The sequence below is a fragment of the Ostrinia nubilalis genome, chromosome 6 (assembly GCF_963855985.1).
Source record: "Ostrinia nubilalis chromosome 6, ilOstNubi1.1, whole genome shotgun sequence".
In the NCBI taxonomy this organism is placed as follows: Eukaryota; Metazoa; Arthropoda; class Insecta; order Lepidoptera; family Crambidae; genus Ostrinia; species Ostrinia nubilalis.
The window spans coordinates 16,697,282-16,713,914 of NC_087093.1; the positions used below are offsets into that span (position 1 = coordinate 16,697,282).

The 16,633-nt window shown below is 41.5% G+C and overlaps 1 protein-coding gene and 1 long non-coding RNA gene across 2 annotated transcripts; both read left to right on the forward strand.

Moving 5' to 3' along the window:
• Positions 1-289: 289 nt before the first annotated feature.
• On the forward strand, positions 290-12,710 carry LOC135072707 (neutral ceramidase-like). Its single transcript, XM_063966733.1, has 15 exons — positions 290-495; positions 809-1,045; positions 1,622-1,765; positions 2,349-2,525; positions 2,690-2,817; positions 3,312-3,510; positions 4,539-4,745; positions 5,563-5,682; positions 6,372-6,461; positions 7,065-7,178; positions 8,425-8,652; positions 9,941-10,036; positions 10,493-10,660; positions 11,771-11,883; positions 12,513-12,710. Exons 2-15 carry the CDS (start codon positions 815-817, stop codon positions 12,694-12,696), a joined length of 2,199 nt encoding a protein of 732 aa, XP_063822803.1. The 5' UTR covers positions 290-495; positions 809-814; the 3' UTR covers positions 12,697-12,710.
• Positions 12,711-13,728: 1,018 nt separating this feature from the next.
• Positions 13,729-16,493, forward strand: LOC135072715 (uncharacterized). The gene is made up of 3 exons (XR_010257483.1): positions 13,729-14,178; positions 16,046-16,188; positions 16,428-16,493. It is a non-coding gene; the product is annotated as an uncharacterized LOC135072715 (long non-coding RNA).
• The last annotated feature ends 140 nt before the right edge of the window (positions 16,494-16,633 follow it).

The following is a 16,633-nucleotide window of genomic DNA, read 5'->3' on the forward strand; positions in this document are numbered from 1 at the left end:
CATACTTTTTTTTTTGTAAATACATACTACAGTATTTAGCTTGATGTGCTGTTTGTACTTGCATCGGAATTCCTTTAAAGATTAGAAAATTTTGCTGTAAATAAAAAAGTGTAGCCTTGGTAGTGTACCAAGGCATTTGAATTCCTAAAATGTACAGTTGGCCATCTTATCAGCAGCGCAATTTGATAACGTGGATTATGACTATTATCACTTAAATCAATCAATTATAATTTTAATAATCCTCTCATTCCACACTTACCGCACGTTGCGGTGGTGTTGTCTTTATTTATTTTAATATTAAGTACTGTTTTTAGGTAATAACTTTAGTATTTGTGAACGTTTTGAGTGCAAACGAAATACATACATATAAGGAAAAGTAATTGATGTTGCCCTGATTTAAGTAGCATCCTTTGTGAAGTGTAGAGAAAATTGCTTTATTTCATCGAAAGGAATCTATGAAGGCTGCTTAAGTGATTCTAAGTTATAGAGTAAAAGGTAAGTAGTTTTTCTTGTAGTTCTATTGTTCCATATAAATGAAACGTCTTGCAAGTGGACTAAAGACCTCCAAACAATTTCTAAGCCCATGTGGAAGGAAGATAGGTAGATACAAACAAAATAGACCCCAATTTATTTTTGACTTTGTAAGACCCTATTGGAGATCAATGAGCTGTCTACCTAACATTTTAGTTGGGAGCTAGCTCTAAATAAGGCTCTTCTAAACTATAGATAGCATAGAATATACAGTTCATCTCTTCAATCATTGATCCATTGACCTTACAGTGTTTTAACTGTCCTTAATACTTTTCAGAACAAAATGGCGATCCCACTAATAGGCAAAATAGTTATAGTCTTTCTCTGTCTCGCGGTCGCGGGTGGTCTGTCCACCGTCATTTACTTCGTCGTGACGGCGGACTCCGATGACGTCACCACCGAGCAGCAAGAAGCCACCACGACCCCTGACCCTGGGGCCGAAGACACCTCGTATTTGTATGACGTCGGAGTCGGCATAGCGGACATGACTGGACCTTGCGTGGAGATTACTTTTGTAAGTAAATATTTATACAGGGTGTAATGTTGGTAAAGACTAATGCTGGGTTGCACCACCTAACATAACGGTAAATAAGACGATAAACGGTGCTTTTTGAATGGAGAGTGACAGATTTCTGACGTTTGTCAAAGTTAAAGTAAGATGGTGCAACCCAGCCTTAAACAGTAAATTCTAATCTTTTTTCGTAACTTGATAATTGTTATGGAAAAATTGGGAGGATCTATACATATTTTCCATTAAAATCATGGCCTACACATGATTGCTTATGTTTTGCCACAAGGTGCCACGCCACTTGGTGGACTTGGTATCTAAGTACCTAAATAACTTGATATGTTATTTGTTGTAGCTGTCGTATGGCATATCTTAATCAAAATATCAAGAATTGACCCGATCTGTAATTCTGGTAATACTATCTATGGCAACAAAAATACAACTTCATCATCAGAGTATTCTGTCTCAGCTACACAAGCATTAGACACACTATTATTATTGATCAGAGCCAAATGCTTGCTGCCCAGACGGGTTGAGGACACAAAACTGAACTTTATTCCGTTTACAAATGGTGCATTTTAGATGGGCTACGCTGAGCTGGGCCAGAGAGGCCAGGGCATCCACACGCGGCAGTTCTCGCGGGCCTTCATCTTCTCCAAAGGAGACACCAGGGTGGTGCTGGTCACGGCTGATGTTCAGGCCGTAGGCCTTGCTGTTAGGAGAGAGGTGAGCGAGTTGATCTTACATCTTGATCTTGATTTCATCTTAATGGAGTCTAAGGCGATTATCACACTGCACCGCGCTCCGCCGCGGTACGCGGGACGACAGATTTAATAATTATATGCAAGTACCTCAGTTTTTATAGAAAACACGCGCGGCACAACACACTGACAACGCGTTTGCGCGCGGGATTCGTTATATGTCGCCACGCGGACCGCAGTGCAGTGTGATAATCGCCCAACAGTAGGTACTCTTACAATATTTACTACCATAACTTTAGTGTTTAACTTGAATGTATACTTGTGGAGTTCTGGCAGCGTTTCAGAATGAAGGTCTTACCAAACAGCCAGTCTTGTCAACTAAAACCTGACACTTAATTATGAGTACCTACCTAGTCATGTGGATGAACGTTATATTGCAAAATAACCTAGGTACTTATTATAACAGTGACTCTTCTAAGGATCTCTTAAAAAAAGATTTCTCAATGTAACTATCTACCCTGCAAAATAATGACACCTACTTAGCACCTAAAACCTTTACCTGTACAAAAATCACTTCATAACGGCTATGTACAAAATATTTTTCCTAGGTGGTGGCCAATCTCCAAGAGTTATACGGGGACATGTATACCCTTCGGAACGTGATCCTAACTGGTACCCACACGCACAGCACTCCTGGAGGGTACCTGGTGGACTTCATACTGGATGTCAGCATCCTGGGCTTCTCCAGTGAGACCTTCAATGCATACGTCAGCGGAATTACGAGGGTAGGCGTGTTTTTGCTTATTAGCGTTCGCTCTTTACAAGACTTTAATTAAATAAGTAAGTAACATACGAGTGAATTTGGATCTTATTTACTTGTTATAAGGGCGAATAACCAGTGTAAGTTTTCAACACGCGCGTTTTAGAGCTAATGTTATTTGTATTTCAGAGTATAGTTCGAGCCCACGAGAACATGGTGCCAGCTAAACTTTTCTACGGTACCACGAGAGTTGCCAACGCACACATGAACAGATCTCCTTATTCTTATGAGTACAACCCACCAGAGGAAATAGCAAGGTAAGTAGCTTGTACCTACTTAAAATAGAATACAAAAACTTTAATGACACAGTAAGCATAAAACAACAACAATGCAACTAAGTAAATAATAAAAATAAACAAGTAATTGGCCTACAAAATATCACTAAAACACATTGTACCTAATACAAACTGATATTGTTGTATTATCCTTAAATAAATAACTAAATAAATTACTGAGCCACTGTGTTTATAGGCGGGATTTAGTAAAGGTTTTTTTTCTACCAAATAAATGCAAGGAAAATGTATCAATGTTGGGATCAGGAATTGAATCAGGTTCAATGATCCAGTATCGAGCATTGAACCATCTCGATCCGGGTTCCAATTCATGCATGAATCTTCTATCGTCCCTTAGCAATATTTCGGTCTCTTTCTGAGTCTCTTTTCCCCATTGGTACTGGTACACAAAACTAGTTCAACTGCCCAATAATTTGTGTACCTATAGCTTGGTATAGTGACTCAGGACAACCTTTCAGGTATGAAAACAACACAGACGACACACTGACGCAACTGCGCATCGTGAAACAAGATGGCAACCTGCACGGCGTGCTGACGTGGTTCTCAGTCCACACCACCAGCCTGAACATGACCAACCAGCTCATATCGTCCGACAACCTCGGCTACGCGGCCCTGAAGATGGAGAGCATCCTCAACCCCGGCACTCTTCCTGGCAAGGTGAGTAACAGGCGACACGCTGACGTCACTGCGCATCGTAAGACAAGATGGCGGCTGCCTGACGTGTTTCTCAGTTCACACCACCAGCCTAAACATGACTAACCAGCTCGTCTCGTCCGACAACCTCGGCTACGCGGCCCTGAAGATGGAGAGCATCCTCAACCCCGGCACTCTTCCTGGCAAGGTGAGTAACACAGGCGACACGCTGACGTCACTGCGCATCGTAAGACAAGATGGCGGCTTGCACGGCAATACTAATTTTACAATGAATTCATTGGGTTTTGCTTGGGAATGATTGTTGCCCATCCCAGCTAAATTAATGTGAAGAAAGTGATGGTATTAAATCTCACTAGTTGGCATCACTGTAGGTAGAGTATGGTCCTTTCACTCCCTAACAGTGGGACCAACTGATGAGCAATAAATTAAAATTATTGAGTAAGTATTGAGTATCCACTTACGAGTATGGCGCTACTAAAGATTCTGGCACTCGAAAGTGGTCATCACCATTTCAGCCATAGGACGTTTACTGCTGAATATAGGCCTTCCCCCAATGATCTTCATAGCCTTCCTAGTCCTACTACCTTTATAATGTCGTTGGTCCACCTTATGATAATGATCAATGCAGTTGAAAGACTGTACCTAGGTCTTACTGATGGATCAAATAAATGTTCAAGGCACCGTTTTTACTCCAATTTTTTTATTTTTTTTATTTTAACTAATTTTAATTTATAATGTTTAATTTTTTTAATGCAATTTTATTTTTTTATTTATTTTGTATAATTGAATGCCCCTACGTACAAAAAGGCGCCCACTGAAAATCAGTGTCTTGGCAGACGGGCTAAGACGTTACTGAGTGGGTGGCCTTTTTGACAACTTTATTATTATTTTTTCCTTTTTTCTTTCTCCTTTTGATGTTTGTGATCTAAAATGATATGAATGTATTTATTTTTTACTATTAAGTTGTCAAATAAAGATTTATTTTTTTCTTTCTTTCTTTCTTTCAATATCCACTTTTTAATTTCTCCCAGGGCGACGTAGTGGCCGGTTTCTTTTCATCCATCCTAGGCGACGTGTCTCCCAACACGCGCGGCGCGGTCTGCGAGTTCAGTGGCAACGTCTGCGACAACCAGTTCCTGCTGTGTGACTCGGGCGAGAGGTGCTTCGCTTCGGGGCCTGGCGAGGATATGTATGAGAGCGCGAAGATTATAGGGGACACTGTGCTGGAAGGCGCTTTGGTGAGTACCTACAAAGCTGTTTGTTTTCCAAACAATAAAAAAAAATAAAGACTGTAGTAAGTATGAAGGCCTTCAAAAGTAAAAAATCATTGCGTTATTTATATTTTTACCTAAAAAATTGTCCTAGGTATACTTTCGACCGCTGTTCGAACCCACTCCTAAACACAGCATTTGAGGGGTTTACAAATATACTCGTATTACCTTTCCTCCCCATCTCGTCTGGCAGGTCAGTGTGGGGAGTGTAGGCCAATCCATTTGCTTAGTCTAGAGACAAATTAGAGGGGGTTGTGCTCCTTCACTAATGACCTGATTATGATGATGATGTAGCTATTTATCTGACCGCGCCATAAGGGCATGCTTTACGAGTGTAGGTAATTATGTTCGTTCGTTCGTTTCAGCCAAATGACGTCCACTGCTGGACAAACGCCTCCCCCAAGGTTTTCCACAATGAACGGTCCTGCGCTGCCCGCATCCAGGCTCTTCCCGCGACCATTACCAGATCGTCGGTCCACCTAGTAGGAGGCCTGCCCGTGGTCGCCACTCGAGAACTTTCCTGCCCCAACGGCCATCGTCTCTACGAGCTATGTGCCCCGCCCACTGCCACTTGGTTTTAGCATTTCTGCGAGCTATGTCGGTTACTTTGGTTCTCCTGCGGATCTCCTCATTTCTGATTCGATCACGCAGGGAAACTCCGAGCATAGCCCGCTCCATCGCCCTTTGCGTGACCTTGAGCCTTCTTATGAGGCCCATAGAGGTAATTATGTATGTTTTCATAATTAATAATATTGCTTAACAAAAGTAACCCGTTTCCTTGTAGGAGGTACTGAGTTCACCTGGCGAGGAATTGCGCGGCGAGCTAGCGGTGGTGCACCAGTTCGTGCAGCCAGCTAATGAGACCGTGTCGCGCTACGACACCGTGGCTCGGGCCTTCGTCGACGTGAGTGCACCACACTTGTGTACTTGTGATAGGTGCTATTATGCAACACAAATTAATAGTCTGATGAGATGAGTACAATAAATAAATATCCTTGGACATTTTACACTACGCTTCTAGTCCCAAACTAAGCAAAGCTTGTACTATGGGTACTAGGCAACGGATATAAACATACTTAAATACTTTTTTTTTGTAAATACATATATATTATACATAGAAAACACCCGGTCCAATACAAACAAATATGTTCATGCACACAAATGTTTGTACTGTGCGGGAATCGAACCCGCAACCTCCGGAATAGTAGTCTGTTTCGAACCACTACACCAAGAGGCCGACGACAATAATATGAAAATATGCTGTGAGATGAAAGCGCTTTAGCGAGTGTCGTTGTACTATCGACCCCAGTTCCAGCTATCCATTTCCAGTCATGTCGTCTCGTTTTATCGCAAAGAATCACCATTTGATGAGTTAGAGTAAAAACGGAAATGTGTAGCTGGAAGTGTGGCTGATAGCATAGAAAGTGACGTAAAGTGCCGCGCCGCTTAAATGCGTTCTGTGAAATGGAGGGTAGTTAAAAGAAAAACATGACTTTCAAGCGAAAAAAAAAGTGTATTGATTGACATATTTTATAGTGATGTTTTATCTTCTAAAATTTGTGTTTAGCCGAATATTAATGTAAAATTTTACAGGATGATCAAGTGAGTGGGTGTTACCCAGCCATGGGCTACAGCTTCGCGTCGGGGACCATCGATGGTGCTAACACATTAAATATCACACAGGTACGTAATAAATGTTACGATTCAACACTTTCCTCAATAGAAATGTAGGTAAAAAAGTGTGTCCTCTGTCTTTGATGACGATCTTCCCTGCCCTTTCGTCCCAATGTCTGAGAGTCTTCCACCTGGACTCATGTCCAGGTTATGAGTCTGGCTTACCTGGAAGTCTTTTAATAGACTTCGGACGCAGGTCAGTCGTAGTAAGGACAATCTGTTCAGGTGGGGATTCTCAGATGGTTCAAACTTGGAGTGCAAGTGTGGTTTGTATTCCTCAATCGATGAAGCACATGACGTCGTGCCCTACGTGCCCAAACACCTGCACGCAGGAAGATTTAATGAATGCTACTTACAACGCCACTCTTGTAACAGAGTTGTGGATTGACACTGTGTAGGTTTGTTGTTGAAGCGACAAGAAGAATAAGAGTAGGCGCACACCGTTGATTTTTAGTTGGCCGATAGTTGTGCCCGATTTTAAATTGTATGAAGAATCGGCCAAATCGAATCGGCGTAGTGTGCGCACTCCCATACATGATTATGCCCATACTGATCAACTGCCCGACGAAAAATCAACGGTGTGCGCCTACTCTAAAGGATTATTTGTTCCAGGGCACGTTACAAGGAAACCCACTGTTGGACACGATCGGTGATATCGTGGCGGAGGCCACGCCGGAAGACGAGGAGTGTCACGCGCCCAAACCCATTCTGCTGGCCACCGGCCGGGTAAGGCTTGTAGCTTGCTGGTCCTTCGAGCCAGATCATTTTATAACTTAACATTTAAGTCCGTGTTCAGGTTTAGAGAAGGTACATACTCATCAAACGAATTTCCCATCTTAATAGTTTGCTTTGCTTATAATAAAGAATTTGTCGGGAGCTTTTACGTTTATTGCTTTGAAGAATTAAAAAAGATCTCGCTCTTCGTAGTGGAGTCTAAATGCCTTTATGATCAACGCCCGTATTCACAAACGATGCTTGCTTATGACAAAGACAAAGACATTTATTTGCAAAGAATAGGTTGATACAGATAGTGTTGTAAATACAAAGTGCTCTATTCTGCTAAAATACATTAACATGCAAATTTTTGTCCAGAAATTCCTGAACACTGTAAAAGCAGGAAGTGGTTAGCCATTCCCTAAGCTTTCTGGTCATTACTTTTGCAGGACCTATTTTAAATCTTTCAGGAATTTTGTTATAAACCTTAATGCACATAGAATAACAATTTTTATGACAAAGTGCGATTTTTGGGCAGAAGTCAAATACTAGTCTATTTGCTGACCTTGTGTTTCTCGGGTATACCTCAGCAGCAGTTTTAAACAATTTTGGATGTTGTGTTACAAATTTGTAAATTTCAAGTATGTACATCCCGGGAACAGTGAGTATGCCTAGTTTCACAAATAATGGTTTACATGTTTCAAAGGGCCCTTTACAACATAGAGCTCGTATGCATTTTTTCTGAGCTATGAAAACCCTTTGTATATCGGTACCATTTCCCCAAAGTATGAGCCCATAGCATAGAACCCATATGTGAAGCAGCAAATCGAAAGCCCAGCGTTGAATAGAGCTCTGTGATTGGTCACGCGCACTGTGAGACCTCATAGTAATGTTTGTGAATACGGGCGTAAGACTATTTTCCTTATCCACTGGCACATCATCTCAGCCTTCCGTCATCTGACTTAAAGACCTGGCGATTCTAGAGTCGTGCTCCTGCAAACCCAATGACAAAATAAGTCTGGAATATTAATCTTTCGCGTTCCATTTCGATTTAAATAGAAGGACACGGGGCTTAACGCGACATTTATTAATGCGTTACATAATGTACATACCCAAGGCTTGACGTTTCGGCTGCAGCCGTGGTCTCAAGCTGACTGACTGCAGCATAGCAGGTCGTGAGTACATGATGTAACTCATTAATAAATGTCGCGTTAAGACCCGTGTCTTTCTATTTAAAATAAGTCTGCTTGTACAACAGGCCAACTTCCCTATCCCGTGGCACCCACACATCATCTCAGCATCCGTCATCTGGTTGGGAGGTCTGGCTGTCCTGGGCGTACCGGGCGAGCCTACTACAATGGCCGGACGCCGTATGCGAGCCGCTGTAGAAGACGAAATGGAGAGGAACGGCATAGAGCCGAGAGTGGTTGTGTCGGCGTTGACCAACGAGTACATACACTATGTGACCACTAATGAGGAGTACCAGGTGAGGAAACTGGTTTAGCAGTTTGAAAAGTCAGCTTCTATAGGTTAACTTCCTCATCATCTCGGCTTCCTTCCGGCATATGGCTGGGGGACTTTCTCCCTAGATAAGTTACTCGTGTGAAGTATTGAGAGGAACGGCGTTGAGCCGAGAGTCGTCGTGTCGGCGTTGACCAACGAGTACATACACTATGTGACCACTAATGAGGAGTACCAGGTAAGAAAACTGGTCTTGAGAGGACGACTTACACAGGCTACCTTCTCTCTTCCGTGGAATCTGCAATTCCGTACATTATTTCAGCCTCCTTCATCTGGCTGGAAGACCTGCTCCTAGATAAGTTATGAAACTTGACAGGTGTAATTTAGCCCAATGGTGTCAATATCCAAACTGGCTGACTCGAGATCCGAGGAACGCAGTTCGAACCCCGCTGCCGTGACGTAGTCAATAGTACTTTGTCTATGGGGTCTGGTGATTCTGGGTGAGCCCACCACCATGGCAGGGCATGTAAGATGAAATGGAGAGGAACGGCATAGAGCCGAGAGTCGTCGTGTCGGCGTTAAACAACGAGTACATACACTATGTGACCACTAATGAGGAGTACCAGGTAAGCTGGTTTAGCTCATCCCGCACATCATTCTAGCCTCCACTATCTGGTGTAATTCAGGCGACAATAGACTAATGGTGACGATATCCACTTGACCGCTTCGAGATCCAAGGAATGCCGTTGTGGCAGACACGTAAAGCCATAGTGCTTGGTCTATGGGGTCTGGTGATTCTGGAGGAGCCCACCACCATGGCAGGGCGTGGAAGATGAAATGGAGAGGAACGGCATAGAGCCGAGAGTCGTCGTGTCGGCGTTGACCAACGAGTACATACACTATGTGGTCACTAATGAAGAGTACCAGGTAAGAAAACTGGTTTTAAGAGGACGACTGACACAGGCTTCTCTCTTCCGTGTCATCCACAGTTCCACACATCAACTCAGCTTCCTTCATCTGTCTGGAAAACCTGCTCCTAGATAAGTTACAAAACTTGACAGGTATAATTTAGCCCAATGGTGTCAATAGCCGATCTAGCTAGCTGATCCGGGGAATGCTGGTCCGAAACCCGCTGCCGTGTCGCAGACAATAGTGCTTTGTCTATGGGGTCTGGTGATCCTGGGAGAGCCCACTACCATGGCCGGGGGCCTATGGAGTAGTATAGTTTATACTTAATACCTAAGCATGTATACCTTGCATGCATATGTGTACCTTGTTTATAAAAATTACTTAGTGTACATTTGTACCACCAGGTGCAACGATACGAAGCAGCGTCGACTATCTACGGACCTCACACTTTGGACATATTCATCAACAAGTTTGTTCAGTTCACCAAAGCTGCCATCGAGGTGAGTTGTGAAAAAACATACAGTTCAATGAGATCATCCTCCTTTTTTTGAAGTCAGTTAAAAAGAATTCGAGAAGGTCACGCTCTTAAAGTGGAGACCAAGTTTTGTATTACAAAACAAACAACGCTAAATCAATTGGCGTTTATCATGTTCTGTGATTGGATTAAACTATTAAAAATAAAATTAGATTGGAAATTCAAACATCTTTCATTCTGGTGGAATTCAGGCCTAAGAGTACTAGTAAAAGTATACTATAGTATCGCTAGTAAGCGACCCGCCCCGGCTTCGCACGGGTACTAAATTACTAAGTATTCATATAAACCTTCCACTTGAATCACTCTACCTATTAAAAAAACCGCATCAAAATCCGTTGCGTAGTTTTAAAGATCTAAGCATACATAGGATAAGCGACTTTATTTTATACTATGTAGTGAAGTATCATTGTGTTTCCACTAGGGTTCCGACGTGGACGCCGGGCCGGAGCCAGAAGACAACCGCAACGGCACCATCTCGCTCATCCTGCCCGTGGTGGCAGACAGCGCCGGCTTCGGCCGCAGCTTCGGCCAGGTGCTGGACCAACCGCCGCCCACTGTGCAACGCGGGGACACCGTCACCGTCAGCTTTGTAAGTACCACCACATAAAGTTTGTACGCCGAGAGTTGATAAAAAAATACCAGAGGTTCTAAACTCATTATAAATTGCGGCCCGCTAATTATTTTTGTCGATATAATGAAAAAGTTGGTAGATTATTTGGCCAGGGCCTTTTTTTTTTGGCCTGGATTCTCGGCTCGGTTACAATTTAAGTTTGGACTACCATTTATAAGAATTTTCTAAAAATACCAATTATCTACCAAAATCTACTAAACGATTTCGCACTACTAAATCATCGTTCTCTTTGCCTCAAATCTACCAAAAAAGTAGAAATTTACTAAAAGTGACAGACAGCTGCGTGGCTCGTACCATTCTCAGTGCGCGTTGTGACAAACGACGCCCGCCATACAGAATGCGATAATTAAGCGACAGTCGCTATTGCAAGACATTTCATAATATTTATCAACTCTCGGCGAACAGACTTTAGTAGGTACCTAACACACGAGTACTTACACTTCCAGCGGACAGAGGGCACGTTAAAAATATATGAAGATTTTAGTTCTTGAAAGTTTCCGCTAGGGGCGCTGTACAATCCGTCATACATTAGCTTTTTTACGCAGTCGACATCGAATGCGTATGACGTAAACTCACACTACGAAAATAATGAGACATGTATAGGCTCCATGAGCATTTGAAGATTTAATAAGTACTAATTTAATTAGTCTACACAAATAAAGATAATTTTGATTTTACGCCCCCTGATCAAACGACATGTAGTACGTTAACAGGTATAAGAATATTGTCCAAGACCCGACTATTAGAGCACGTTGCTTACCACGCGGCTTACCGGTGACTCTCGAACAATAAAACTATTGTCTCGGCAGTCAACGAATTAATTAAACTGGGTCGTTTGTTTGTATGAGATGCATAAGTTTGCATTGCCTTTGTCTCTAATTCTCTATCCTCTGTACTGTACATTTGTGGTGTGTTTTCAGTATTTTCCACATACTAAATAATTCTTTTTTTTCCAAACCGATATGAGCCTGCGCGTAGTACATTTAGGAATCAGACCTAGAATCTTTTTAGGTTATTCAACTTTCAAGTTATGAAAGCATAACCATAACTTAACATTTTATTTACCAGGTAGCGGCGAACCCCCGAAACGATCTGAGACAGGAATCCAGCCACTTTGAGGTGCAGAGGTTTGAGCTTGGCGCGTGGGCAGCCGTGGCCACTGACGCTAGCTGGGAGACTCGGTAAGACACTGGGTGGGAACTATACCATCATAGGGAAAAGTGGTAGTAGGCTGTAAATTACAGTTAAAAAACCCTCTAAAATGGCACTAGAGTAGAAAAGGTGTTGGTGGACGTAAAAATTACGTGATTGGCAATTAGTTGTTAGTACAGTCAACGCCACATCAGATTATACATTTTCGTTGCAGTGACAAAGATATGCATAAGAGCAAAACTCTTAAATTTTTTTTTTCAATTAGGCTTAATTTTTTTATTTTTAATATTTATTGACGATTTGTAAGCACTATTTTAATAGTCCATGCAAATAAAGGAATTTTGACTTTGATACCGCAGTGTTCAGCTTGATGAGCTGTCGTCTGTAGTGCGACCCGAAATTGCCCGAATAAAACCGACGTTTTGTATGAGAGGCATCTGTACTAGATGGCACTAGTATGATATATCTGTGCCTCTATAGACCCAATACACTGAACTGTCCCACCCGTGACATTGAGGAGGGGACGACGCCACCGTCAATACCGGAGCGCTGGTTCCGATTTTTGCTATGTTGGAAACTATACTGAACGATGGTGGCGCCCCCCTGTCAATGAGTTTAGTAAGACAGTTCAGTGTAGGTCATCTGTACTATCTTCCAGCTTCACCTGGGAGCGGCAATCCACTCTACTAGCAACCAGTCGCGTCATCATCAACTGGACGGTACCAACCGACGCTGCCGCCGGCAGTTATCGCGTGGAGTACTGGGGCACCGCGCGAGGCCTGCTCGGCGGCCTTTCGAACTTTACCGGCGTCACTGACACCTTTACTATCAACGCTGCATAAAATATATTTAACGATATGGCGTTTTATTTTTGCACCCTGTACCTCTAGCATGAACAACTTTCGTCTTCGAATCGTTTGCGTGTTCGACATAATTCGATATTCAACCTTTGAATTAAACGATAACGTGACAATTTTGATTCTCAAAATATGTTTCGTGCAATCATTTCTCATACTAAGTTCACTTTACGACACGTTCACAAGGGCGCTGTTGCAATTTTCGTATTCTTTTGATGGCGATTCGAATACGCAAACGATTCGAACTCGAAAGTTTTTCGTGTTAGCCATACTGCACTCTGAACGTACAGTCAGTGGCGTAACTATACGGTGGCAGGGCTGGCAAAATGCCACGGGTCCCCGGTCCAAGGCCCTACATCCTCTCCCTCGCGATGCTTCAGTGCGATAGTCCCGGGGCCACCTGTAAAATAACCCTAGATACGCCAAGGGCCCCTTGCCACGGCCCACGAATGGTATAGTTACGTCACTGGTACAGTCAACGTCAAATAGTTCGTGACACCCAAAGTGGCCAAAATTTGACAACACAACCCTATTCGAATGTAACAAAGACGTGTTGCGAAGTTATTGGCTACTTTCGGAGTCATGAACTATTTTTACGCTAACTGTACATGCTTTCAATTAGCTGTGTAATCAGATTTTAGCAGTTTTGACATCAATAAATAGTCAATTGAGTTTGCGAACTGGTGACATCATTATCGTCCCCAAGTCGTTTATGCAGAGCGTGGGGAGTATGGGCACCAAATGCCCCATTTGAATAGTTAATATAATCAGTTAAGTTCGCAATTGTCCTCTGCGATCCAAACAGTCCTCTTACCTATTTAAAATATAACAACCGGTCTGAAGCGCGACATTTATGATGTACCTAGCTTAATCTTTCAGCTTTCGGTTTCAATAGAATATTATTTTTCACTTACTTAGTGCGTCCTATATTTGCTCATACAACGCTCTTATACTTGAGGTTTAATCGGTTTATAATTCAGTTAGGAGTGAACTATTACTTGCTAGTTGAAGAACAACCCGCGTGCATGATCAATCCCCGTCTAAAAATAGACAGTTGTACTTCTTGTGATTAATTCGTCCGAGACTTGTATTGCACTGACCGATTGTGGCACTTATTGTCACAAACGCCTTCCAACGTCTCACGTCTATGTTGTATCAAACAACAATAACTCTTAACACTTCAACGTAAATATTAATATTGAGTGTAAAAGTTCGAAGTTTTAAATGAATTTTCCGTGTGTTTAAAATGCAAATTAGTGGCAGTGTTTTGCTTCCTTTGGAGGTTGTAGTTGGCTGTAGTAATTAGACTGGCAATATGACAACTACGAGTACTATTAAGTAGCGAGTATTCTCGTTGAGATGTTTAGTTTATGAGTTTATTTGTCTCGTTGCAAATGTGTAGACTGTAGTTTGTGAGTTATGTTTGGAGACGTGTTTTACTAATCATACCTAGAAGGATGTCATAAAGTAAGTTTTATTTTGATAAAAAAATACTTAAACCATTTTACGTCAGGTAAATTATTTTATGGCGTTATTAATTTTGGCGATGATGGTCATATCGATGCTTTATCTTAAAATAAAACTGATTAAAAGATAAGGTCGCAACGAAGCAAGTAGACCAACAAAAAGTAGTTTCAGGTCTAGAATATACCGGTCAAAAAAAAAAAGTTTTACCTACTTGCCTGCTCATTTGTAAAGTCAGTTTTTTGTTGTTGTGTAGGTACTTACTTAGTAGTAACTTTATTTGACAGTTTTTAATTATTAGTTTCCGCTGTTACATGTCGAAATATGTAAATTACCTAAGTAGCTTTACAAATTATGTATTTTTTATAATTTTGATACACGCGCATCTCAGTATCGGGCCAGCGCGAGACTAGTATCACAGCTAGTATCAACCGGTAGGGGGTCGTAAACTTTGCCTGATAACACTTATCAGTAGTTTGAGGGTTGTCTACGGCGAATCTTAGCTTATGTTGTTCGGTAATTGACTCGATTTGGTGGGCGTGAGATGAATTTGTAACGAAATATCGAATATGATTTCTACATTACTGCTTTGTGAAGTCAAGAAGACTACAGGTCTGCCTGGGTAGCAGTTTTATTGCCACACAAAATCAATCAATCGAAATTCCAACGTAAACAAAGATGACAATTAAGATATTTACTTTAGTTAATGCATTCACTGAGACACGGATGTTTTTGTGCGTGGTCTGACTCAATTCATCAACAGACTGTTGTTGTTTTTTGACCCTAATCGGTCTCAAGAGCATTTTGTTTGTCTACTGATAGTCTTGTTGTTATTGACCAGTCATATGATTTTTAAAAGCTTTGTCTCTCTACTAAAAGTTTATCTGGCACATTACAAAAGTACTGTAGGCCTAAGATGCGCGCCGTGATAACTTTTATCGACGTCAAAATGTATGGGCAAAATCGATAAAATGGCGTGATAACCTCTTATCACGGCGCGCATCTTAGGCCTACTGGTCACTTGACCCTGTGGCAATGAACGCAAAGAAATGTAGGTAGCAAATTAAACTTTCTGTAATTAGTTACCGGCATTATCACTGAAGCGATTTTTTGTTAACCCTATTGTTTTTTTTTTTAAGATTAAGACACTCGCAGATATTTATGGCTCCCCAGGAGTTGGGCCGGAGCCGTAGGCTGGTGATAACTTGTGATCTGATAGTCTACAATTGGCTGATTAAGTTATTAGCTTTAATAAATATTACACCAGAATACAACGACCTGTGAGAGGCATGTGAGTGTTTAGTCAATTAAATTTTATTTAGCCTGAGGATGTTGAAAACAAACGAGTGCTATCAGTCACTTAAATGTTTAAAGCACTATCGCATATAACAATACTGCATTAACTTCGTTATTAAAATAGCATTTTCTTATCGCTTTTTTCAATTATTTATAAGTACCTACTTACCTAAATAATATTTAGGAAATATCATATTGTCTAGATCACATAAAACTCTAACTAGGAAAAAAGGTATTTGGATTGTAGTTTGATTCGTAAACAACAATAATAATATTATTATGTTTATAGTTAATGTAAGTAGTATGATTATTATTCAGTTGATGAACGAATAATGTTTTGGTTTGGCGATAACAAGTGTTTATTTTCTCGTTTTTTTGTTGGTGATATAATTTATGTTTATTACATAATTTATCATTATGAATGTTTTGCTTCTGAGAGATAACGCAAATAAATAACGCTAGTGAGTATTATTATAATTTTGGGCATTATTGTGCAAGTATTTGAATACTGAAACACAAAGTTGGAGCAGTTTGAAAGTTATTTGGTATTTTGAAGTTACTTTTGGTGTTCCAGTCAAGATGGCGGCGAAGCCAGTGACGTCAAAGATCATCAACTCGCCGGAGACGTGCGTGGACGACAACCTGCATGGTCTGGTGGCCATGTACCCCATGCTACGTTTACACCCGTTGCACAGAGTTGTCACGGTCCAAACACAGGTATAACTGCCGACGACGGCATATTGCAATCGTAATACTAAGGCTGAGTTACACCACCTAACTTTGACCGTAACTTTGACGATAACCGGTGTTTTTTGTATGGAGTTTGACACATTTTTGACGTTTGTCAAAGTTAAAGTAAGATGGTGCAGCCCAGCCTTAGATGCTATGTTGCGACAGTGAGTATTTGTAGAGATGGATATGCTGCTAGTGTACAGTGCAGTTGTTTTCTTTTTCAGACGGTTACTGGAAAAGTTGCATTAATCGGGGGTGGAGGATCAGGACATGAGCCTTTTGCAGCAGGTAAATAACTTATTCTGCTATCGTATGCCATGTGGGCTCTAATCCCCTTTCCATGCTCGCTCCAAAAATGCAGAGCATTTTTTTTACAAGTTATGTTCCATATCTGAAACTGCAGAGCATTTTTTTACAAGTTATGTCCCAT

Bases quoted from the DNA above. Each gene is read 5' to 3' on its own strand.
- LOC135072707 (XM_063966733.1), top strand. From the start codon at position 815: ATGGCGATCCCACTAATAGGCAAAATAGTTATAGTCTTTCTCTGTCTC. The intron at 3,511-4,538 runs GTGAGTAACAGG...AATTTCTCCCAG, and splicing joins CCGGCACTCTTCCTGGCAAG to GGCGACGTAGTGGCCGGTTT. The intron at 8,653-9,940 runs GTGAGGAAACTG...TTGTACCACCAG, and splicing joins CCACTAATGAGGAGTACCAG to GTGCAACGATACGAAGCAGC.